Source organism: Odontesthes bonariensis, chromosome 8, assembly GCF_027942865.1.
Source record: "Odontesthes bonariensis isolate fOdoBon6 chromosome 8, fOdoBon6.hap1, whole genome shotgun sequence".
NCBI classification, from domain to species: domain Eukaryota; kingdom Metazoa; phylum Chordata; class Actinopteri; order Atheriniformes; family Atherinopsidae; genus Odontesthes; species Odontesthes bonariensis.
The window spans coordinates 17,862,452-17,889,347 of record NC_134513.1 but is presented as its reverse complement, the minus strand read 5'-3'; the positions used below and the strand labels follow the sequence as shown (position 1 = coordinate 17,889,347).

The 26,896-nt window shown below is 40.6% G+C and overlaps 1 protein-coding gene across 1 annotated transcript; it reads right to left on the bottom strand.

Moving 5' to 3' along the window:
* Positions 1-1,856: 1,856 nt before the first annotated feature.
* rint1 (RAD50 interactor 1) lies at positions 1,857-26,896 on the bottom strand. Its single transcript, XM_075471987.1, has 15 exons — positions 26,631-26,896; positions 23,603-23,728; positions 22,884-22,999; positions 21,623-21,796; positions 21,343-21,483; positions 18,919-19,108; positions 17,751-17,861; positions 16,711-16,936; positions 14,091-14,228; positions 12,097-12,191; positions 11,637-11,741; positions 9,335-9,555; positions 6,847-7,027; positions 4,906-5,024; positions 1,857-2,239 (listed from the first exon to the last, which is right to left on the bottom strand). Exons 1-15 carry the CDS (start codon positions 26,844-26,846, stop codon positions 2,026-2,028), a joined length of 2,373 nt encoding a protein of 790 aa, XP_075328102.1. The 5' UTR covers positions 26,847-26,896; the 3' UTR covers positions 1,857-2,025.

Here is a 26,896-nt window from a genome sequence, read left to right as displayed (position 1 = left end):
ACATCAAGAGAGGCTACATGGCTAAAGCCACTATCACACTTGGGCCAGTCTTACCACTTGTCCCTACTCTTAATCCTAGCATATACGCCTCTCAGGAAAAGTGCTCTCACCACAAGGGACTGTTAAAACATGGCATAATGGCACCACTCATCAGCTCCAGGACTGCTTCGAGAAGACAAACTCAAAGCAGGATGTTTTTGAACAGCAGGACTGTCCTGGAGGACTACATCAAGTACATCATCACTGTGGATAAATGCAGCTGGGTCTATCCCAACCAGAAACAGGTGTGGCAGGAGGTCCAACAACCTCTCAGCGGCTGAGGATGATGCCTTGATGGTAGAAGAGCTGAAGGGGTGAACCCAAGGAAAGCTGCTGGACTGCATAGTGTTTCTGCATGAGTACTGCAGTGTTTTACCAGGATTTTGTCCAGTCCCTGTTCCAGTAATCTGTCACTGTCCCCCCTGCCTAAGAAGCCTTCTGAGGTACTGAGACAGTGGCACTTACATCAATTGCCATGAGGTGCTTTGAGACACTGGTTTGGGGGTCACATCATTTTAACTCACATACTTTGGATCCTCACCAGGTTGCCTACTGGGCTAATAGGTCCAAATCACATTTATTTGTATAGCACATTTCACGTACAAAACAATTCAAAGTGCTTTACATAAAATAAAAGCATTGCAGCAGGGAGTGGAAGCAGCATTAAAAATACATAAAAGAATATAAAGAGAAATAAATTAAATAATTTAAATTAATTTAAAAACAAGCAATAGTCCAGATAGATTAAAAGATATTGTGCAGATTTCATGCACATGAGAAAATAAATGTTTTTTTTTTATTATTTTTTGGGGCTTTTATTGTATAGGGCAGTGGAGAGAGACAGGAAGCAGAGAGAGGGGGAACAACACGCAGCAAAGGGCCGTCCGATGCGGGACTCGAACCAGGGCCAGCTGCAGCGAGGACCACAGCCTCCGTACATGGGGCGTCTGCTGTAGCCACTACGCCACAGACCGCCACAGAAAATAAATGTCTTTAACCTGGATTTAAAAATGTCTACATTTGGTGAAAGTTTAATCTCCACTGGCAGTTTGTTCCACTTGTTTGCAGGATAACAGCTAAATGCTGCTTCTCCATGTTTAGTCTGGACTCTGGACTGGACCAGCTGACCTGAGTCCTTGGATCTAAGGTCCAGAGAGGACACTATAGCCATAACTCTTCACACTGCTTCGAGCCACCTAGAGCAGCAGTGGACCCATGTCAAAATGCTTTTTGTGGATTTGAACTAAATCCTCTCCCACAGACTGGTTTTTGACCTAGCAGAACTGGTACGGTGTTCCTCCATCTTCTCTCCTGGACTTCCCAACAGATCACTCCCAGAGGGTGAGAATAGGCCTGATTCCCCCACCAACTATGTCCATGAGGAGGTCTTCCAGTTGCCGCCATGACAGGCACCGGCGAACTTCAGGCTACACCAGAGGAGGCCCTGAACATGGCCCATTCAGATTCCATGGCCTTTTCCCAGTACAGTTGAACATTTCTCCCAGAGATGTGGGTTGAAGATTTAATACTGGGGCAACTGATATTGACAAAAAATATTTTAACAAGACCTCAGGAAACTGTGCTCAATTCTTCTTCTTAAAGAAAAAAAAAGAAGCCAGCAATCTCCTTTAAAACTGCAAACATTGTTTTTTGGTGAACAACATTGAAAAAAACAAAAAACCTTGTTTTCATAACAAGTCAGCTGGTCTCCTTTATAAACATTTATTTAACATGTTTTTTTTATCTTATGTTAAATTTTTCAAGTTAGGGTTAACACAATATTTTGTTGTCAATTAATAGAAAAGAAAAAAAACAGCTTGAGTGAAGCAGTTTATTTATTCCTCTAATCCAAATGTATATGAAATGAAACATTTTACATTGCATTTGTAATGAATAACAGAAAATCATGTTACATACAGGTTAGGAAGACAGTCATGCAGTTAATCTGACGCATACCCCAAACTGTTGGTACCATAGTAAGTGACGCTACATTCCGGGCCATGAGGCTCTGAGGTTGAGGAGAATTAACACGTCACAAGGTGCTAAACAGTAAACCCCCAACTCATTCAGGACAGACTCTGGTGGAGGATCCCCTGCACCTTCACAATCTCTCGTCTCTTGCTCAGACTCTTTAAGGACAGACTTTAACAGAGCGGCAGAGCCTACAGGCAGACATAAGATGATGCTCGCCTCCTTCACACTGCAAAAAGAGAAAGACAGAGACCAGACAAATCATAATGCAGAAAGAAACGATGTTGTGTCTAATTAATCACATGATTTCCCTGATTAATCACGATTAATCGCATTTGTACGCAAAATTAAAGAATGAATTCAAAAGTAGTGTATAGCTTTTAGTATTTGGTTTTATTTTAAATGTGCTGCCATATGAATGAAAGTGCCATAACATTTGTTGTGCAAACACACTTTTAACATCAGCATCTTTCTGTAGTTTTTATGTAGAAGCCTCGCTCCACTGTCTGTTTCCTTGAATGACTTGCTGCTATCAGTTGTGTGTTTTGCCTTTAAGTGATATTTTAGACTGGAACTACTACGGTGATAAGACAATTCAACTTGGCAGTGTTTAGAGATGACTTTGGTTCTGTCGACTCCGCCGTCTGGAAGAACTTTAAAATGAAAATGGCCGAGTAAAAGTTCCGTACCCTTCTCCATGTTTGGTGGATCCGCCGATTACTTTCTTTTCCTGTTCCGCAGCAGATAGCAACAGACTTTTACAATAATAAAATAAATTTAAAAAAATGTTAAAAATCTTTTCTTTTTTTTTTTAAACTGCGTTAATGCGCAATAAAATATTTATCAGCGTTAAATAATTAGCGAGTTAACTAGTTATTATCGCGTTAACTCGCCCAGCCCTAGTAAAAACTGTGATAGGCCTCTGGACTACTCTCAAAGTCAGGTTTGTATGTACTTCTTCGTATTTTTTATACTTTGACTTTTAATGACTGTGATGGCCACACAGTCGGTAACCCCACACACCAACACGTTTTCACTCTGAGTTTCCATATACACACTTATTGCAGTACATGGGTTGTTTATTTTCATTTGACAATATTAAAATACATTAGTTCTATTTGTAGCGCGCACATTTAGTTAGCTTTTATATATTAAATTTTGTCAAATACTTAATTTGTTGTGCTTTCTTTTGTTGGTTCTGTGGGGGAGTACCTTGGACTGGGCTGAACCAAAGCACTCTGGCTGGCACACTCCAATCCCAGATTGATTGGGTGATACCATCTGGAGTTCCATGGGGGAAGACTATGGAGTCTTCATTCTAATTTTTGCATTAGTTCTCTTTGCTTTTGTGATTTGCTTATTTTGTTAACTTTGTTTGGTTATTAGTCATTTAAGTTGATTCTTAAGCTAACTGTGTTTAGTTACTTTTGTTAGTTAAATTTGTGTAGATGTTTCCCTTCTTCCTCAGTGTGTCACTATGGTCTGATCAGCCAATATTTAAGTCCCCTTTGTTTGTTGTGTGTCAGGTCAGTTTTGTTTGTTTTGAGCAGTTAGTTTGAGGTTTTGTTGTTAAAACCTTGATTTTTTGCCTTGAGTTTAGCTTCTTCATTTGACCTCTTTTAGGGGGCCTTGCAATGATTGTTTGAAGTTTGTTATTTTTGGGGGAATAAACCCATTTTTCTTGAAAATTATTCCTGTGTCCTCATGCTTGACCGGCTCGGTCCCTCACAATGACAAATGTTGTGAAAAGATGAGACAACAACAAACTGCTCCTCGTAAACCAGTAATGTGTATATCTAAATCTCAACTTTTCTTCTATTATTTTCAGGTCTTTGTTTGCCCCAAAAGAACACAATATTGCTGATTATAACATAAATTCACTTCTGCATCAGTTATACACACTAATGTAACAACATTAATGTTGTAAGAAGGTGTTGCAATTGACCACGGGCTATGTTGCTCCACAGATGTTATTGAAAGGTTGAAAAAAAACAAAAGAAAAAAACAAAAAAAAAAAAAACATCGTAACCAAATAAACAACCGAGTTGTTGATGCAGAAAGAACAGTCAGTGGGGTTACATGGCACTGAAAGGATCGGATAATTGGCTAAATTACAATAAGATTGAGTTATTAAGTGCACGTAGACACCTGAATCTGACAAGAAATTGGATCGGATCGGATTACTCGCGATCAGATTAAGACCCCGAGATAACTCGGTTGAAAGTGAGTTTGTTATTGGTTGTTGAAGGGATCAACCGGAAATGGCTCTATTAGCAATAGTTGAAATGGGTACAGCGCCACCTATTGTATCGGAGTATGACATGCTTTGTGCCTCTGATCCGATTCATTCACCGCCATATATCCAAGGATAATTACCCTTGCTCAACTCATTCTTATTGTAATTTAGCCAATTATCTGATCCTTTCGGTGCCATGTAACCCCACTGAGTGTAAAAATCAACAAGACAGTGTTGGCTCAGTGAGACATATATATATATATATATATATATATATATCAATATCAAAGCTGCTCTAAGCATAGTGCAGTGCAACTTCCACAGTTCAATTACCATTCAACACACAAGGAAGTATCTTTGTTTCCAGAGCTTCACTCGGCACAACAACAAAAAAGCTTATTCTAACCATATTAAATAGAAACTGAAGTAAAAAAAATCAAGCGGAAAGGACCCCCAATTGAGAAGGATGCATATCAAGTCTAGCTGTATCATAAATTAAAAAATTAAAAAAAAAAAAAAAAAAAGAATCATAAAAATCCTTAGTCGAGACTAACTATTGACACAATGCATTCCTTAGCCCTCCACCTTAACAACTGAAGGTGTAATCCTTATCAATACCTTTATCTCAAATATCAACTCCAACAAACACGAACACTTACTGCTTAAAGAAGTTCTCAGGTCTTTTGCAGTAGTGACCAAACAGAGGAAATAGGTTTCTGGTCATGTCAAACTGAAGTTGGGCTGCTCCACCATCACTGAAGTGATTAGTCAGGATCACCTGAAAGAGAGGTAAGTAGATAGACATTATTCAATTGAAATGGCATTGGTGAACAGTTACTCTAAGTATCAATCTGTATTCATAAAAAATATCAGCAGGATAGGCACTGTCAGTTATCAATTCCACAGAGCAAGGTTTGCTGTTCCATCAACAAATGCAGGTTAAAACACTATCATGCAAAGAAGAAGCAATGTGAGAACATGGGTCAGAAATGCTGTGGTTTCCTCTGGGCCAAAGCTAATTAAAAAATGGACTGAGGCAAAGTGGACAAACTGCTGTGTATACTTGCATACTTCAGCAAGACAATGCTGAAACTAGATAGCGCATCTACAACAGCATGGCTTCATAGTGGAATAGTCCAGGTGCTGGATTGGCCTGTCTGCATTCCAGACCTTTCACCAATTTTAAACATCGCTCCCGTGCCATCTCGGTGCATATCCCTTGGTGCCCTGGCTTCTCGTGGATCACCATTCAGAAACATGAAGGGCAACCCAGGGAGAGGAGGTAAAAGAGGCTGCCGAGCCAGCATACTGGTGAGGTTAGGGACAGCAGCCCTGCAATCCGCCACTTCCCAGCATTTTTCTCACCCACACAAGATCCCTCTAATCTAAGCCAACATAGATCAATTGAGGCTACAGGTTGCAATAAATAACATCATGAACGACAGCTGCATTCTGACCATCATAGACATGGTTTCACTCATTCATTCTTTAATTCTGGACAAAGCTATCAAGTTGGCAGGCGACACAGCACATCGGCTTAACAGGGCCAGAGACTCCAGTAAGAGCAGAGGGTGGGAGGTTATGCCAACAACAGCCGATGTGCAAACACTAAGACTGTAAGTCCTCGCTGTTTCCCAGAACTGGAGACAGCGTCACTGTTAAATGCAGACCTATCTGTTAGAGCAATTTGACTTCCTTGGAAGTACATTTGTCATGGTAACTGAAATGTACATGCCACAAGAGCTGCTAAGACTAGCCGGGCTCTTGGATATCGTTAGCAGTCGACAGAGCTTATTTCCTGAGGAGGTGCATGTCATTGCAGGGGATTTTAATAATGCTGATTCAAAGACAACTTTAAGCAGAGCTTCAGGGCTAAACTAAAAACAAACCTGGGTTTGTAAAACCACATGTCACTTGCTCTTGATTTGAGCATACAAACATGTAGACACCTGGCTGGGGTCTTTACCAAGATTTTCAACGAGTCCCTGTCACGCCCTGCCTGGTTTGACCCACAATGGTTTCTGACCTATCCTCTTAGCCCCTAATTGATTGAGGCAGATGGTTGCCCCTCTGCTAGAGATGTCTTCTTTTCTCTACTGTCGCTCAGCAAATAAATCGAATAAATCTAACTACGGGTAGAAATAAAGTCACCTTGACCTTGAACCGAACACCAAGTCTGAGTATCCCGATCAAATTGCAAAGATGGCAATCAAAGAGTTTTGTTCGTATGAGGAATTTAAATCTAAATAAAAGGAAAAAAATAGGACTCGTTTTGGTAAATCCCACAATATCTAAATGTATAACTCGATTGTTGCCTTTTCTACACTTGAGACCATACAGGGTTAGAGTTGGCGAAATATACGAGTTATAGATAAAGATGGACAAGCAGCTCATATGTACCTTGCACACAGAAACTGCAGAAAGGGGGCCAGAGCCTTTAAATGATAAAAAAAATCACATCTACCCATGCAATAGACCTCTTTCGGAGAAGCCTGCCAATCTCATGTCTATTTTCAAGTTTCTTTTTAAAATATTAGGTCACAAATGATCAAGGAATACAAACAGAATAGTGGGTTTTCAGTAGGAATTTAATGTCTTACTTCTTGGTAGAGAAAGTTGTCAAGTCGGTCCGCCAGGCCCTGCCAAGCCAATTGGAACAGAGACAGACTCAAGACCTGATGCAGGTTCAACAATCTGTCCCTCACACACAGCATCATGGGACACGCTGAACTAGACAGGGACATGGTGGACTGGTCCTGCTGGGATGGAAGGGACAACCACCTAAAGGTGTGAGTAAAAGTGAGAAGTGAGTAATATTTTTCTAAATTTTATACTTTGACCGACCTGTTCAAAACAGCAAGAAAACAGAGCAAAAAAAAAAAAAAGCATGAAAATATGATTGCATTGGCATGAACAAAACAGAGTTAATATTTTCTTTTCCTTCCATTTTAGAGCTCCTCTGTCTCTTGTCTTTGAATTGCAGCAATCTCTCTATGGGAAGCATTTTCATTTACCACTCAAATCACGCAACCAAGATATTTTTTGTTGCTGTCAAACCTGTAAACTTTGTTTAGACAATTAGATGCTCAGCAAGGTTGGCAGGAGCAGGACGGAAGAACGGGTGGAGTAAGTTCAGGCCAGGTCTTCCCTCGATACTAATGCCCAATGTTCCAGATCAGCGGTAAATAAAATGGACGTGCTTGAAGCACTCAGGAGGACACAGAAAGAAAAAAAGAGAACCCAGTTTTATGTGTTTTACTCAAACATGTTTGCAGGAGCATATACTGGACTCCAACGCCTCTCTAACTGGCTTCAAGACGATACATGCTGCCTGAGACATCAGGAGCCACAATCCTGGTCATCGTAGCGATTAAGGAAGTCTTCAAAATGCTCCTTATACTGCCTGACAATATCTCCAGATCAGGTCAATGGTTCTCCAAAAGACAAAATACAACCTGGTAAGGGCTCTGTTTTCCCCACCTGAATTGGTGAATAGTTTGCTATAACTGCTTTGAGGCCAACCAAGTCTTTCTCAAATTACTCAAGTTTTAGCCTCTTCAACCACCAACACTGCAAACAATTTGTCCGCTCCGTACTTATGAGCTGCTTTAGGTGACCTCCCAGACATCAGAGACCCGAAAAGCCCCCTTCTTCAACAGCTGGAAGCCTCATCTGCAACACAGGCTCTGAACATGGCCAAATAGCGTTCCGTGTCCCCAAGCTTTCCCTTTAAAAGGATCATATATGTTGTATGTAAATAGACACATCCGTTTGAAACATTTTCAAGTGTCACTGCCGACATCCTGCGTTAAGGCTCTAGCATGGTTGCCGCGTCTGCTAGTGGGAGCCGTGTTGATAACGTCACGATTTCGTGCCGGCTATATGCGGTGACGCAAGATGATGCGCCAGTAGTTGGAATTTTCTCCGTCACAGAGGTGTCGCTGCTACGTGAAGGTTACCGCTACTCTACAACCACGAAAGTCGAGAAGAAAACAATGCCACTGTCAAGAGCAGGAACACTGACATCAATGATACTGCTGCAGTATCTGGAAGATGAAATGCTTAGTGTGTTTCTGTGTTTGACGAAGTTCGTGAGCCAAGACAATTCAGTCAATAGAGGTGAAGGTCTGAAGCCCCCGGCATTACCACTTGGAGTCTCTGCCCTCTTCTTTGCCTTCACGTATCTGTCCCGTAGCTTCTTCCACACATTCTTACAGAACTCTCCCTCTTTCCCCAAAGTTCTGCCAATCTCTGTCCACGAGTTTTGTCCACGTGCTCCCTGTGCTGTTTCACTGCAGTTTCATACAGGTGCCTGTACAAACGCACCTCCTGACTGAGCCTGGTCTCCAATCGGTCCATCCGGTTTGTCGTTCTCGGCGCAGCCAAGTTACAAAAATCGACTGGTGCACGACAACGCGCTGCGCCGTCTTTTCAAGGCAAGCGCCAGGCCTGAAACGTCATTTTGACGTCACGGGTCGGCTGCGCCGTGAGCGACGCGTCAACTGTAAATCCAGCTTTACACTGGCATGGTTGTTAGGCAAAACATCTACCAGAGGGCAGTGCAGAGTTCACTTCCAAGTTCCGACATCAGTTTCAGACAGTAGCAAACATGGCGATGGTGGAGATCATGATAATGCACCTTCACAGAAAGAGACATAAGAAGGGGCAGCGCAGTAGATGGCAGTGGTCTGCGACATGTGAATGGAGTTCCAAACATTTTGGTTTTTATCTTCTTCTTGTTTGTTCCTTTCTCCGGTCGCATGCAAGTTATCCTGCGCAACACTGCCCCCACGATTATGGAATTCCTTTAAGGCTACAAAAGGAGCCATTTAAGTGCTGACCATTTACTATTAACAACCCTGGATTCTTTGAATAGACAGAAAAATAGACACACAGCCTTGAAGAACATCTGAAGTGTCTTTCTATTAAAACAACCATTAAATTGGTGCTTGATCAACCCTACTTGTGGTGAAAGCAGGGCAAAGGTCAGAAAATACCCCCAGACATTTATTTAACTGCTCTAAATTCATTTTAAGAAACTTTAAAACACCAATTAGCGTAGTACTTATCAAAAGGCTGATGTTTTACCTCTCTTGACAGTAGGGTTTGGTTTTTTCTGCAATTTCTCTCATGAGGAATTCCAACAGTCTTCCCAACATGTCTCCTTTTAAGCGATCCAACAGTGCCAACAGACCATCAAAAAGGGATCCCTCCAGTGATGCCAAGCGACCCACTTCCATCATCCCAAGGTCCCCCAGTACCGCTTCCTCACCAAGTGAAACAGCTGCCTGCTGCAGCTGAAGGAAAAACTGGAGAAAAAAAACACCCAAAAAACAGTAAACATAAATTGCAAAGAAGAAAACCAAAACCTTACATTTTTTGAGCAAACTTTTAATATTACATCACTTCTGGACAAATTTACTTTTCAGAAAACATCCGTTATGGTTACTATAAAGTTGTTATGTCTACCGCTTTGAGTCCATTTACCATTCACCAGACACCCAACTGTCATTGCACTGTAACGCGTTTTTTTTCATTGAATGTAAATATATTGTCAATATAGTGAAGTGAACAATATTGACTTTCACTAAAAAGCTAACATATTGGGCTCAAAGCGCACGAGTCCGAGCATCCGAACTTGTCTTGATGAATTACAGGAATCAATTTAACTCTTGATCTTTACTGTTTGAACGGTTCTATAAAAAAAACCTCCATCTGGCCAATAAATTTCATTAAACAGCCTAACCATACTTAAAAGAAAATGAGAGGTAGCACAATCCATCAACAAAGCTGTTCTACTTCAGCTCATCCTCATTACACCTGGCTCACATTTAGCTACGCTAGTTTGACCGTTTGAAAGTGAAACGCAGGCCAGTATATGTATGGAAAAAAAGCCATTCACATACCCCCAACACCAGGGCAAAGTCCAAAACAAGTCCAGCTGTGGCAAAGACTTGAGGACTAACACACACACACACACACACACACACACACACACACACACACACACACACACACACACACACACACACACACACACACACACACACACACACACACACACACACACACACAGAGACAGATATGAAAGCCAAATCTCATCGCGAAACGACACACGTCAAAACAGCAGCTACCGTTAGTTTCAGTAATAATCCCCCACACAAATAGTGTTTGGCCACACAACAGCGTTTTATGAAACATTGCCCTGTGCCACCTCTCAACACTATTTCCTATTTCCTATTTCCAACCGTTGCCATTCCTGCAACTTTAAAGAAAGAAAGAAAAAAAAAGTATTGTTTTTCAATTATACCTGCAAGTACATTATGGCACCTGTCTAATAGCAGCGCTCCTTTGATGGTACTTTAGGAGTCTATTATTATTATTATTTTTAAACCCACAATTCTGTCATTAAATCTTGCAAGAAATATCACATTACATTAAATTTAAGTAGTGTGCATCTACATAGAAGTTTAAGCTAGTATGGCTGAAAAACTTTTTTTCCTTTATGCTAAACATTTTATTTTATCAGTTTTGACGTCGTAAAAGCGGTTATCCATTTCATCGTTGAAATTCATCTTATATCCTCCTACATGGTACTATGCCACCTGCTGCCATACACTGATGGGCTACTTGCACTGTGGGACTGTGGCGATACACGAATCTCACGATACGATACGATATTCAGCCAACGATTCGATACGATTACATCATTTTCTGAAAAAAAGGGACAGTGTGATTTCACATGAATCGTCGGTGATTGGACTGGTGGTCCGTCCTTTGAAGCAGAAGGACAACACCGCCAGACAAACAGAAACAAACATGAGAGCTGTGCACTTTAGTTCATAAAAATGTTGTATAATTTATCACTGTTTTGTAGAATGTGACCCCCTGGCATTGTATTGTATTGTATTAATGTTCTTTGTTTTCACTAATTGGAACGTCTGACTTTTCAATTAAGTTTGCTTTAAAATAAATAAATAACTAAAAATGAAAAAAAATATAAAAAAATAAATCGATACTCGTGGCAGAAAAATCGATACTTTATCGGGAAACAAAATATCGATATATATCGCAGTATCAATAAAATTGCTCAGCCCTACTGCACTGCCCCTTGACCAGTGATGTATGAAATATAGAAACATCATTGTACACTTTGTGTTTTCAAGGCTTAATATAATGTCAATATAATATCAAAACATGCATTTTTCAAGTTATTAAATAAAAACAGTCAACAACAATTGGGAACTTCAGCACAACCTGTGAGGTCAGCTGCTGACTGCATCACGGTGCTTCCTGTTGGGGCTCGTAGGGCACTTCGTGTAAGACATACAAAACATGTGTTTTCATCTGTTCATTATAAACGACTTTTTGTAAACAGTAAAACACACACCACATCGTCTCCCCAGTCTCTCAAGATGGTAGAAATATAGTGGACGGCATTAAGGATGGCACAATAGGGAACCCCCAGTGGATAGCGAGACTCCTCTTTCATAACCTAAAAAAGAAAGGATAAATTTATCAAAAAAGGGCAGTATCAGCCTCCTCTGTCGTGCAAATCTCGAAGAAATTCTTCCTTTTTAGGTTAAAACATACATTTAAAAACATAAATTAAAAAAAAATAAAAATAACTATGTTTTTAAAAAAAACAAAACCATACAGTTAAAACTATTAAAATGATAGAACACTGATTCCAAAAGGAACCAATACTGAGACTGATACTTTGATGCCTGCCTGTGTATCATTAATGTACATACATACATACATATACATATACACACACACACACACACACACACACACACACACGTATAAATTTATATAAAATATACACTTTTGAGAGTCATTGTTACCTGTGTGAGGCGTATGCGGAAGTCATCAACCAGCTCTGTTTGCAGCCTCAGAAACTTGAGTTGTGCAGAAGGACAGGGCAGGGCCCGATACCGCTCTATGGTACAACGGGGCAAAAAAAAAAAAAAAAAAAAGTAACAGTTGAATAAGTAAATAGATAAAAACACACATACACAGAGGCTTTACTTCCAAATGCTATATATTCACTCACAACATAAATTACTCTTAGGAGTTGTACGTCTTCATTCTGTTAAATTTTTGTTAACTAGTGAAGCAAATCCAGGCAATTCTTTTGTTTACATCTCATGTTTAAAATATGCATTCTCATCTATGAGCACACATAAAAAGCGTGTAATCTCAATGACTTTTGATGACAACTGCACAAAATGAGTAAAACCCAATATGGGCAGATTCCTGAACTTGTTCTTCAGACCGTGAAATTGTTCGTATCCTTGCTCTTTGATTGATAAATGCCAGTCTCTTGATAAATTGAAAGGACATGCCAGCTGTCTCTAATTTGCATAGGTAAAATGCCGATAAAAGGGCAAAAGGAGAGAATGAAGGGCCGTCTGCAAACACACCCAGCATACTTTTAAGATGCCTATAGTGCGCTTCATTGTAGGGCGAGTGTGTGTGTCCATTCGATTAATGAAACTTCCTGGTGAGTCTGAGGATTGGTCAGTGTTGTTATCAACCAGGGGGCCAGGGCATATCCTTGATCTCCAAATAAAACAAACCCAAATAAAAAAATTAAAAAATACATTTTTGGCAAGATACTGTACAGTATGTACCAATGAGCCACAAATCACCAGTGCTCCTCCTATCCTGGGAGCAGGAAGACCACATTCATTGGGAGTCGCAAATGAGTTGGACATTTATGGAGTGATATTGATTGGGTTTTAGGTATGAGCATGGATCTGGCGAGGGTGCGCCTCTTTTGACATGAAGCTGTATGACATCCCATACTAGCAATATCATTTATGAACATTTTCTTACCCCCCGCTGCGTCCTGTGAGCCGGGTTCCAGCCTCGTTTTGACGTTGACGAAAGTAGTCCGGCTAGTTGGCTGGGGTTTAAAAAATAAACTTCTCAAAACAATATGCGTTCAAAAGAGTACATTTGCATCACAAAATCATTGTCCATGAAAAAGTCAGACTTCACAATCACTTTTTATTATTTTCTCTATAATAAAACTATTTCTCTATTTTCTCTCCCTTTGTATCACTGCGTGCTGCCACCTGCCGACAGCCGCGCCTGTTGCGGTGTGAGGCTGGAACTCGGCTCACAGGACGCAGCAGGGGGTAAGTCAATGTTCATAAATGATATTGCTAATATGGGATGTCATACAGCTTCATGTCAAAAGAGGCGAACTATCCCTTTAATGCGCACGTGTATGCAGTCTACTGCACCGATGGCGCTTGAAAGATCAGCAATAGAATTAAATCCCCTCTTGACTGCGACTTGTTCCACAGCTGTATATGGAAACTGTGATTTGTCCCCCCGCCCGTCTCCCAGCTCCCGCTGAAATGTTCCAGTGGCCAAAAAGCCCAAAGTCGAAAAAACCTGCACATGTGGAACAGAGTTGGACTATTGTGTGTGGTTTCACAGCGCTGGCTCCAAACGATTGCAAAGTTCCATGAGAAAGCGTCCAAATAGGTCCTAACCACTCTCTGCAAATAAATCTGCACGGTCATGAAAGATTTTGTTCTGTCTGTCGGGCATGATCTGCAATATCTTGCAGCAACAGTTTCTTTTTTTTCCTTCAAAAGCCTGTTGATATTACAGCTTTTAATGCAAAAAAAAAAAAAAAAAAAAAAAAAAAAAAAAAAAAAAAACACGGGAAAAAAGGGGATTTCACAAGCCACAATACAGTGACCACATTTTTTTTTTGACCATTTGGAAATTAAAAACAACTATCTGTGCTGTGTCCGTGTTAAACCCTTTTTCAAATTAAAAAGGCTTCCAGAAGTAGAATTGCCAAAAGTAGCGCTCTTACCAGTGATGACCTGTAGCAGAGTCATGAATGTCTCAGCACAATCTGGAGCCTTCAGCTCGTCCATGTCACTGATATCTTTATACTGAGAACTCCACGCACCCTCGGTTGACAGCATAGCATCCATCTTCTCCACCGCCACTGTGAGTACAAACGGTGAAATGCACTGGTATTGGTGGGATTTCACTGTTCTCAATCAAACTTCTCGACCATTTCGACAGCATGTCTAAACATGTGACTTATTATAACTCAAAGCCTGTGCAACAGCTGATTTTTTACTTGCATTTTGAGTTTTGTGGATTTTTATAAAACAAGTTTTTTCTTTACTTTAATCATTTACATGGACTACCTCACAAACAGACCAGTTTGTGACACGGTCCGTTTCTCTTCGTTTTCTACTTATTGTATCATCAGCGAATCAAATTCCACCTCTTGTGCCAACTCTATAAAATTGTTATGTCCACGTGTACGTTCACACATGACACCGATTTGTAAGAAAGGCATTGTTGACCCAATGTTTTTGTGCTTCTCCCCGTCAAGCTTGATGCAACATGAGCACTTTATACACAATGATTTTCTTGTATTGATGAAGAAAAAGGGAAACAAATTGCCATAGTTGCTTAATATACTGTACACATCATTTTTCTCGGCCAAGATAAGAGCCATTGGTTTATTTTTTAGTGTCAGATTCTGCAAAAACAACCACAGAAAACTTTCTGGAGAGTAGCCCCACAAAACAGTTTAAAGCAACAAATTGATGAATGAACCAACAATGGTAATGGCATAATATATAGCTTTCTCCCTAGTCAGAAATCTCACAAGTTTTTATAAAGATGGGCTTGTATCTACATGTCTATTTCTTTACTTAAGTGAACTGAATAAAACATCTATGATAAATAGAAAAGCAACCAAGCAATCCTTAGGGAGCCATGTCTTCTTTTTCTTTGATCTTCCCCAAGTATGTGCACTGAATCAGTGGAGTTGAAAACAAGTTACACTATCTTCACTGGGCTGAAATAATCTTTTAGCCCCTTGGAAAAAGCCACAAACCTGTTAATCACTTGGTGTTGTTGGTCAAAAGTGGCTTTAAGTCTGTGTTTCACAAGAACTACCAACTTTGTAGGTGTTGTAACATAACAGCTACTTGCCATTTTAAATACAGGTTATTGTGACTGAATTGCCATCAAGAAATCATCTTTGTCGCACCATTGTCTTTCAGCTACCAGAAGACAAATTAAGGGTTTATACTGAAAGAGGAGAGCATTCCAACCATGGTGTAAAACTTGGAGTTGGGTAGCTGAGCAATTAAACTGACAGAAGATTTTTTGAAATACAAATAAAATTGTAATGCATTTCATATTAAACTTTAGTAACAATAATATAATGAAACTGGTTGAAAAATGTTGGGGTAGCTGATGATAATGCTGCTTGTGGAAGAAAAAAAAAAAGATGGTTGTTGTGGTGTGAGGAGCAGTGTTGGCTGGCATTAGGGGAGTGACTCTGGGACGCCAGTGATCACTGTCTAGCCTCCTGGAGGTGTCGTGGGCCCAACTAGACGAAACACTGATGAAAGGAGGTTCCCACCTGATGACCCCAATGACATGTAACAACCCATAGTCTGTTGTTTTAGTTTTGTTGTTTCAGCGGCTGTGTGGTTATCCATCAGGTTAATTCCTTATTCATGGGAGGCTGTACCGATGCATGTCTGGGATTGGTCCAGTCCCCTCCAGCTCCTCAACTGATGCACCAATCCTGGAGCCGGCCAGGATTATTTAAACCTCATTGTTCCTGGTGTTCAGGGGGCAGCTGAAAAGACTGTGTGGTGATAGCTGGCCCCCAGTGCTCTGCTCATTTATGAGATTTGTTTGTAGGCACTTGTATGAGACTTGTTAAGAGAGAGCACTTTTGTGTTACTTGATGAGTTTCTTTAGTTAAATCCTCCTTAATTTTGGTTACTATGTCAGTGTTTGGTACTTTAAGAGTTGATTTGTTCTGTGTTTAATATTGTCCATTAAATTCCGGCTACTTTCCTGAATCCTTGTTTTTTTTATTTTTCTTTATGCTACCTCCCCTTTTCCCAAAGAGAGAGGTGGGGGGGGGGTAACATAAGTGGGGGCTTGTCCGAACAAAGAGAAGTTCAGAGTGCAGGTGATGTCACAATTATTTACCACAGCTTTGAGCTCATATTTCACTTGCATAACAAGACTCCATATTTACACAAGGCATAGAGCTGAACGTCCCTATCAGTCAAAACTGCGCCAATGCTTAACAATTAGCACAAGCTTTTATAGCACCAAATCCAGACAATATTGGCAACAACTGGATATCTAAATAAAAAATTTACACTAATGTCACAAGATTTGCCTTAAAGGTTTATCCCGGACGAGCCTCCACTTATGTTACTCTCTCTAGGTAACATAAAGTAAAATAAAAAAACAAGGAATCAGGAAAGTAGCCAGAATTTAATGGACAATATTAAACATGGTCAGCACTGCTCACTTTTATATAGGGATTATAGGCAATTATTCACTGAGTCTGGTCCATTTTAGCCTAAGTTTCCTGTGTTTACTTTGAATGAAAGATAACAGTAAATAATACTGGACAGAAACACTTGACAACTCACTCTTTTTTTCCACAGCAAGCCACTTCTGAAGGACTGTATCGTCAAGCAGGATATGAAGCAGACCAGGCAACACTGCAGGGTATGAATGATTGGTTCGCAGCTCCTTCTCAAACTGTAGCATCTCCTCCACCAAGTGGCAGAAGAGCACATCATCATACAGCAGCCGAGAGGCATCACTTGCTACCTTCTCCTGGACGAGAGACACCATGCCTCGACACAACTCCACCTGCACACAAATGCACATTCAATAATTAGTTTTAGCTTACAGTTAGCTGACAGATGTTTAACACCCCAATGAGCTTTCTTTAGAGGATCTTGTTGAAATCTTTGAAGATATTAAAGCTGAAAGTTTATTGTAGTTTTACGGCTAGATATAAAGTGGAATGTCTGTTTACAGATGTTAATCAATTGTTAACCAACTGCTGCTAATAAATAAACGATTTAAAAAATGTTAACCTATTAGACAAATATATTGTAGATTTCCTGTAGTACTTGGTTGTGTCATTTGGTGTTGACTCCTAATCTTTATTCAGATGAGTTGCATTTGTGTTTACCTGTCTCAAGGGATCCAGAAAAGTAGTGCTAAAAACAAACAGCTGGATCGAGTGATGATTTCTTTTTCAGGGAAGCATACTACATCTGTACTACATCTATTACAACAACATGACTTTGTAGTGGAAAAGTCCGGGTGCGGGATTGGCCTGCTTGCAGTTCAGGCCTTTTACCAAATGAAAACATTTGGCACATCATGAAATGCAAACTGCAACACAGAAGACCCAGGACTGTTGATCTGCAAGAATCCTATATCAGGCAAGAGTGGGAAAACAGTCCTTTCTTAAAAGTGATCTACTCAGTTCCCAGATGTTTATGGACTGTTGTTAAAAGAAAAGAAGACGCCACACAATGGTAGACATTGACCTGTCCCAACATTTTTGAGATGCGTAGCAGCTATAAAATTCATGATGAGCTAATATTTTCATGAAATAGTAAACCGTCTCATTTTCAACATTTACGGTTATATTAATGTAAATAAAACATACCCTGGCACTGATGGTTGCACCAGCTCGTTCCAAGACGGGTTGGATCTTTTCGTCCATGAAGGTTGAGCTGCTCCCTATCCATATCAGAACCTGTGTGAGGTACCATTCTGGCTGAAAAATAAAAAAAAAATAAAAAATACATTTTCATTTGAGGTTTTAAAACTTTGGAAGATAAAAATTATGTCGAATGTGATTTTTTTTTTCATCTTTAGAAAAGTAGTACGTATGAATAGTCAGCATTTTATCTGCAGCAGATAGCGATCGGGGCGATCTCTATTTGGAGAGGTTGTTAAGGTTTCTTAACATACTGCAAAATATTCTATCAGATGCACTGTACTGTGGCCTTACCTTGTTTTTGTTTTTAATTAAAATTTTTTTTAAATTTTCCGAGTTTAACCTTGTAAAACTTTTTTCTTCAATAATAATTTTTCATATTACCTTTGTGTTGCTGTTTATCTTTTACCAAGTTGATTCTGTGTGTTAATATTTCTATGTAAAGCACCTTGCTTTTAAAATAAACAATATGAATGAAAAGTTGCCTTGCAAATCAGTCTCACCTTAAAAAAAAGAGAGCATAGAGCTCTGTCAAACCTGGCAACGCAGCACGCTTTAGGCATCGTTTACAATTTGACCACAGTGCACGCCTGCAGGTTACTAGAGTGACGTGCACAGGGCACAAAGCTAACATTTATTAACACGTGAGCTAACATTCACATGATGACATTTTATATTTAGATGGAAAGCCATAGACGCACGTTAGCATTTGTCTGAAGTCACCTGACAAAATATAATTCTGAAACTCTGAAAGTGAGAAACTTAAGTGTAATAAACCAGTTAGATAGCTACTTACATTCATCTACAGCTACTTGCAACACAGCACTCTGGCGCAAAAATGTTTTCCGTGCAATCGCCAACTTGGACGTGAGCCAGTGACAGGCAGACAGACAATGAAATGGTATAGTCCGCTTCAAGGGTGTCTGATATTTTACTACAAGCATCTTCCTGGCATGAATATGGAATATACCGTGTATTGTAATATTTATGATTACGGATAAGAAAGATAAATGTTTCAACCTCCCCAATCTGATATTTGTACCTCTTTTAGGGGGGTTGTAATTCGCACTATCACAACATATTTAAATGCTGTGTGTGTTCTGTGTGTGAAAACCTTGCTTAGGGAATTGGTCTGCCGATTTCCATAGAAATGATATCTGAACCTCCTGCTGAGTGGTAAGAGCATGATCTGAATAGGTAGACACAATGAAGGAGCCTGTGATGGAGGTTTGGATGAAGACGCAGACTGGACAGAGGGAAGGCCTTGCGAAGAGGCTAAAGCCGTCTGTGATATGAGGTCATCGCTGCCAGGGAAAGTTAAAGAAAGAATCACGTTTCTCATCTGGAATCCTGATGAGGGGGTTATAAATGTCTAACAACTCGTTGCAAACATAGCTCTGGTTATAAGGGTGTGTGTGAATAGGTGAATGTGATTTGTAATGTAAAAGCGCTTTGAGGGGTCAACTAGACTAGAAAAGCGCTATACAAGTATAGTCCATTTATTGGCCACAAGGACCACGTTGCAGTTACAAGGCATCTAAATTTGAGTTTTTGTGCCTATAATTCATGTGTATGGTCAATGTCAGATTCTAAACCAAATACTCAGAAGAAAAACATTTGTTAGTTATCAAATTGATCTCCCCTCAGGTAAAAATACATCTTTTACTGTACCTGTAGTCATTTCAGTGTGTAGACAACAAGTCAGGCACATTTGAAACAGTTTTACGTGCTATGATAATGCTTGATGAGAATGAATTCTTTTCAGTTTATTTCAGCAGTTGTAATATTACTGCTCTCGGGTGTGGCAACTTTCACACCTTCCCGTTCCGAGTCATAAAACTTGGATTACACAAATCTGGAGGTCATTAGCAGAGGCATCCCTGTGTCTAGCTGACCACTCAAAGGGCTTTTAAGGGGATAGTTCGACTCTTTTGACATGAAGCTGTATGACATCCCATATTAGCAATATAATTTATGAACATTGACTTACCCCCCGCTGCGTCCTGTGAGCCGAGTTCCGGCCTCGTTTTGGCGTTGACGAAGGTAGTCCGGCTAGTTGGCTGGGGTCGCAAAAATAAAGCGTTTTGCTTCTCAAAACAATATGACGAGTAATACATTTGCATCACAAAATCGTTCTCCAGGAAAAAGTCAGACCTCACAATCACTTGGCACTATTTTCTCTACCTTCGTATCACTGCATGCTGTGTAGACCGTGCAGACCGAAGTGCAGACCGAGCAGTCCCCTGCTTCCGAGCAGTAAACACCGTAACAGGCACGGCTGTCAGCAGGTGGCAGCACGCAGTGATATGAAGGGAGGCAAAAATAGCGCCAAGCGATTGTGAGGTCTGATTTTTTTCCTTGAGAACGATTTTGTGATGCAAATGTATTACTCTTTTGAACACATATTGTTTTGAGAAGCAAAACGCTTTATTTTTGCGACCCCAGCCAACTAGCTTGACTACTTTCGTCAAATGCCAAAACAAGGCTGGAACTCGGCTCACAGGACGCAGCAGGGGGAAAGAAAATGTTCATAAATGATATTGCTAGTATGGTATGTTCTACAGCTTCATGTCAAAAGAGGCGAACTATCCCTTTAACACTACATGCCACATTCACCCACTCACTCACACATTCATACAGCACATCTTAGTCTATACATAGCTACATGCTTCCTACTCCATTCACACACATTCATACATCAATGGATGCATCGGCAGGCAACGTGGGGTTCAGCGTCTTGCCCAAGGACGCTTCAACGAGTGACCACTCCCTTCCGATTGGTGGGCGACTGCTATCAGGTAAAGATAAAGATAATTAAAGCGTTTGATCATCTTTGCCACTTATGGTTCCAAACGTGATCAAAACCTTTGAGAATCCCTTAAATTTACAACAATAAATAAAGGCAGTCATCATCAACCTCGGTGAAGCCAAATATCAAAACATTATGATGCCCAAAAGTAATAATATCACGTTTTTCAAGTCAAATTTTTTTTGCTCTCTAGGAAAAATAAAACGGGTTTTTAAAAGATATTTACATTTGAAATAAAACAGTCATGTCATTTTACTGTGTGTAGTAAAAAAAATAAATAAAAACAAACAAGAAACAAGTTACATTGTGACGGAACAAGGTGACAACTGCACATTGGTTAGCACCTTCGCCTCACACCCTAAAGGTTCCTGGGTCAATTTCGACCTTTCTGTGTGGAAATTGCATGTTCTCCCTGTGTAGGCGTGGGTTCTCTCCGGGGATTACAGCTTCCTCCCACCATCCAAAATGTATATTAAGTTAAGTGGTGCCTCTAAATTGCCTCGAGGAGTGAGTGTGAGTGTTGTTTGTCTGGTTTGTCTCTGGGTTGCCCTTTGATGGAATGGCCTCTCGCCCAATGACAGCTGGGATAGGCTCCTGAGTTGGATTAAGTGGGTATAGAAAATGGATGGCTTGTGGTTAAACTAGTCTGTGAGTATGTCAACATCAACATAGGGGTACATTTACAATATGACTTTATACACATCTGCGCATAGCTACATGAAAGGATACGAGGTTTGCAGGGCAAGCAGCTGCGTCACAAGCACTTCCAACTGGCTGTTGATATCCTGACAATTGGCAGTGGGTGTCAGTGACTGAGTAGAGGGGGAGATGATTGGCCAGTGAAGTTGAGTCAATATTTTCTCAAAATCACTGTGAAAGAACCAAAGAGTATAATTTAGCTCAGTGTAGGATAATGATGCAGAGCACTTCTTTCCATGGCTGAACTATGCTATGTTTAGACAAAATGTTACATAAAAGAGCTGTGTAGGTTAACTGGATGGAGGTAGACCTGGTCAGTCGCTCCTTGATGATATTGTGCCAGAAGCAAAGTGTTTCTCGAAGATAGTCCTGAAGATGAGAACATCCTGACTGGTTCAGTCCAGAGTAAAGTACCGCCATGCTCTCCACTGCCCTTATAGCTTCCCAGACGCTGTTGATCATCAGACACTGCTGGACTGCCCCACTGTAACACCAAGCACATTTTCTGGGATTATACAGCAGAAAACAAACATTCTTGAAAATTCAATTCAAGCCATTTAAAAACTATGGTTACATTGTTGTCATGAGCACAGGGTAGCAGGGTATTTTTATTTGCCATATCAATTGTACCCCACTATCTCCTTGTTTGACATCAGTATTATCTCCCCTTTATTGACATGGCAACAGGGGACGCAAAGACCTTGTTCAAGGGATTTTTTTACATGTCTGCACATATATATATATATATATATATATATATATATATATATATACATATATATATATATACATATATATATATACATATATACATATATATATACAGTTACTCTTCAACCAACACAGAGCCAGTTTTGACAGAAATGTTTATTTAAATTGTGCTTTGTGAATGCAATTTCTTTTGGGAACGAAGGAGGAAAGAAAACAACTTGTCAAAATACTGTACTTGAAACGATTCCAATTTGGTCCTAAATTCATCAAGTGGATACAAATACTATACTCCAATCCACAAGCTGCTGTTAAAGTGAACGGGTTCCTATCAGATCGATTAGCCTTGGAGCGAGGATGTAGACAGGGCTGCTGTCTATCGCCTCTGTTGTTTGATTTAAGTATTGAACCATTAGCACAGCTTATAAGGGATGATAACAACGTAAAGGGATTGAATATAAATGGAGAACGACACAAGATATCATTATACGCAGATGATGTGCTCCTGTACCTAGGTGAACCTACAATAACAATTCCACGTTTAAAGGACGCCATCAAAACATTCGGATACCTTTCAGCCTATAAAGTTAATATAGACAAAACGATGGCCGTGGATATAGGCAATACAATTTCTCAAACACCCAAGGCCCAGAGTGGGTTCAAATGGCCTAAAGATGGCATTAAATATCTTGACATCAAAATTCCTCCATCATTAGAACATTTATATAACACAAATTACAAACCCATAATACAAAATGTTAGTAAGGAGCTGGACAGATGTTCAACGCTTCCCTTATCTATGGCAGGCCGCATTGAGAGCATACGAATGAATATCCTACATACATTATGCATGTTTACAGTACCTGAGTTCCTGTATGTGGTGAAGGCACTGTAGGTATTTCATGTGTCTCTTTATAGAGTCCACTTGGTTACACATCTGGCCAAGATCATCCATCCACAGCTTGGCCCCCTGTAGGTGCTACAAGACAGTTAGAAACAGAGTATAATCAAACTACTGTCATCGCATTGCACAGAATAATATTACTGTATATATACATGAATGAATGAATCAATAAATGACACCGCTAGCATCACATGGACAAGTTTTTGATGGGGCTCCCATGTAAACGCAAAGCAGAGGATGAAGCATTGCCAAATGTGCTTCCAAAGCAATTTCCGTCCATGGCAAAGTAAAGAAGATATGATGATACGTATCGTGCCTCATTGGTAATGAGGAGAGACCGCAGCAGTGTGTTGTCTGTCTTAAAGCACTAGCTTGTGACAGCTTGAAGCCGAACAAGCTAAGACGCCACTTGGAGACAAAACATCCAGAGCACAAATACAAGCCATTTGAGTTTTTCAGACAAAAAAATTTCTTATGTACCAAAGGGGGGCCCCGCAGAGAACGTTTGGGAACCACTGTGCCAGTATAACCATGGTAAACTAGCTTCATCCTGGATAATCCCTACATATCCAAAATGCAGCGCAGATAGATAAATACATACTAACGTGAAACAGACACAACAACATTCACTTTGTTTGGTACTTTTGGTTACATTGTAATTGTCGTAGTGGTACCTACCTGGTGCAGCGTGTTGGAGATAACTTGCTCTCGCTGCAGCAGATCCCCCAGGAAACATCTGGCCTTCGCTGCAGCAGACAGAGCCGCTGAAACTTGAGGAGGCACCACACTGCACACCGTCAGAACCTGAATGACACAAAAGAGACATTTCACACAGTTAACATTTCTGTGCTCCAGCGTAGGGACAGTTTCAAATAGCGATATCCCGATTTGAGATTTTTGTTTTTGCTCCCGATAGTCAATCTGATGCTTTGCTGATTTTCCTCAGAAGTTATGCCGTAGAATTATCTAAATAAATTATGTATACGCTTTTCATATCAATGGCTTAACAATGAAGTAAGGAAAGCTGCCTTTGTTCATGCCGTTCCTTTAGAACTTTTTTAGATTTAAAAAAAAAAAAAAAAAAAAGCCTGATGGCACATGACTGAATACATGACATGGGGAATAGGGAGCAACACCCAAGGAGCTAAACACCAACTACTGACTGACAGAAATGTCACTCGAGACTTAAGCCGCGTTTCCACTATGCAGTCCGGTACGGGTCGCTTCGGAACGGTTCGCTTATTTCAGTGTTTCCATTACCACGAAAGCGTACCGGTCCCATGGTACCCGTTACCATTTTTGTAACCCTTCTGCTTGGGGTACCTAGCACACAGCACCGGTTCCAGGCTCTGCTCTCCGTTGTTGGTGAGGAGGCTGTGCAGCGGGAGCTCGATGGCGCCGTGCGAAACGAAAACGTTTTCCAGCTGATTGCCACAAAAATGGCAGAGAGTGGTTTCAGTGTCGCATTAAGCTGAAGAAGCTTGGAGGTGGTTCGAAATTATGGATGTTATTTGTTTTTTGATGTTATTTGCTATTTACGCTTCGGCACGCACTCCGCCCACCCCTGAGGGTCCCCTTTGTACAGTGGGAACGCAAGCTGACCCCAAAGCGACCCGACCTGTACCGTACTGTCTCGAACCGACCCGTACCGTACTGCGTAGTGGAAACGAGGCTTTTGATCACACATTCACATCTGTGTGCATCGGGTGGTCCGTGGCGTAGTGGGTTGAGCAGGCGCCCCATGTACAAGAGGCTATAGTCCTCGTTGCATATAGTGCTCGTTGAGTCCCGCATCAGACGGCCCTGTGCTGCATGTCATTCCCCCTCTCTCTGCCCCCTACTTCCTGTCTCTCTTAACTGTCCTATCCATTAAAGGCATAAAAAAATAATTAAAAAATAAAAATCTGTATGCATCAACTCAATGTTACACACATGGATACTGGAATGCTTGAAACTCTACAACATCCACGGGACACTAAGAATTCACTGGGACTGTGGAGGACAATCCTTTAGGCTAATTGTACAAGTTAACATCAATCGCGGTACCTATCAAGGAGATGCTCTGTCCCCCACCGCTGTCCTGCATAGGCCTGAACCGCCTCAGCCACATCATCCCAAAAAGTGGCTATGGATACAGTTTCTGAAGTGAAACAACCATCAGCCACTTTCTCTACATGGGATGTCCAAAGTCGGTCCTCGAGGGCCGCTGTCCTGCAGGTTTTAGATGTTGCCCTGCTTCAACACACCTGATTCAGATTAAGACATAATTAACAGGCTTGTGCAGAACTTAATCTGTTGAAGAGATCCATTTAATCTGAATCAGGTGTTTTGGACATCCCTGACATAAAGCTATGTGCGAGGACTGAGAGAGACAGCAACTCACTGATACACACTCACTAAGATATAAAGCAAGGACGTTGGGATGTCATTGAGACCATATAAATGCGGCCACACTGAATTATATCATAGAGAGGCAAGGCGATCACAACTAAAGAGTAAGCTCCAAACACCTTGGGATCCCACAGGTAAATGGCAACCCAGAGGAGGCCACAAGGAAGTACATACAAAGAGTAATTCAGGTCCTGAAGAGTCTGCTGAATTGGAGGAACAAAGTCGGAGCCATCAACACATACATGCATGTCATCAGATACCCCGCTGGCATAATAACCTGGCCAAAGGCAGAGATAGCCGGTTGGTAAACTGGTCATTTTTATTACCAGATCTAAATATTTACAGGAATTGTTACAATAATCCAAATTATAGAAATTAAGAGTAAATGTTGCGCTTTTACAATGGTTTGGATGAGTTAAGGGATATGTCAGCCTTGCTGTTGAAGATCGAGTGAAGAGCAGCGGAATGTCATCAAAGTGGGAGCGTGTCTATGTTCCCACGGCCCACTGGTCCCACGTCACTAAGACTTTTTTTTTTTTTAGGCCCATTGGTCCCACAGTCCAATGGTCCCACAGCTTAGGTCCTATGTCCCACAACTCCATGTTCTCACATTTCTGAGTAAACTAATAGCGAAAAAGGTGTAAAGACATTTGGCCTGCACATGCTAACCTTTTTTTTTTTTATTTGTTTTTTTTTATTATTTCCTCAGCTGTTTTTTTTAGCTTAATTTCCAAAAGTAGAAAAACACTTACAACTGCACTGGTATATCTAATACTACTGCTACTACTAATAATAACAATAATAATATGCATTTCATGGCTAAATTGGCTTTACACAATAAAAAGTGGCCTATAAAATATCATCACAGTCCGGGGTGGCGCACTTGACCAGTGTCATTCATGACCCGGTGGTAAGCTGCCATAAAATAAAATGTATTTATTGGATATGTTCCTCATGTAGTTGAGGAACATTCCCGTGCAGACCCCACATAAAAATTCTGTATGGACCTCCCTCACTGTGCTAAGTGACAATAAAGATTAGTGAAAACTTTCATTAAAATTCTAAATTTTTGACCAATGGGCCTAAAAAAATAACGTTAAAAGTCTTTATGCTGTGGGACCAATGGGCCGTGGGAAGATAGAGCTGCCACCAAAGTAAGCCACGTCTACACAGTATCTCACATTTCTATCAGCACCAGCAAAAAGATCGCGTGTCATGCTAACGTTTAGTCACGAGCAAACATGCGCGCGATTTATTATGAGTTTGTTGCGATTTTTTTTCTTTTTTTCTAGGCGAAATACAAAGGAAGGATCACCTGTTCCTCGAGAGTTCTGTTTTCCTTTCTCAATTTTCCCAGCAGGTCGCCAACACTCTTCAGAGATTTTAAGTCAATGTCCAATTCTTTCTCCAGGAAATCCTCGCAGTCACGTTCCTTCTCTGAATCCTCATCGTAAGATTCATTACTTTGTCTATTTGGGTAGACGGGGTTTGTCAAATAATCCGTCACTTTCCGCATCGTAGATTGTTGCATATCAGTTATAGACGTTGTTTGCTTCTTCTTCTTCTTCGTCTTTTTCTTCT

What these genes read in the sequence shown, in the direction of transcription:
- rint1 (XM_075471987.1), bottom strand. Translation starts at nt 26,846, where the DNA reads ATGCAACAATCTACGATGCGGAAAGTGACGGATTATTTGACAAACCCC. An exon ending in GTGCAACCATCAGTGCCAGG is followed by an intron (nt 16,937 to 17,750) that starts GTATGTTTTATT and finishes ATTTGTGTGCAG; the next exon opens with GTGGAGTTGTGTCGAGGCAT. An exon ending in GAGACTGGGGAGACGATGTG is followed by an intron (nt 9,556 to 11,636) that starts GTGTGTGTTTTA and finishes TTTTTTCTCCAG; the next exon opens with TTTTTCCTTCAGCTGCAGCA.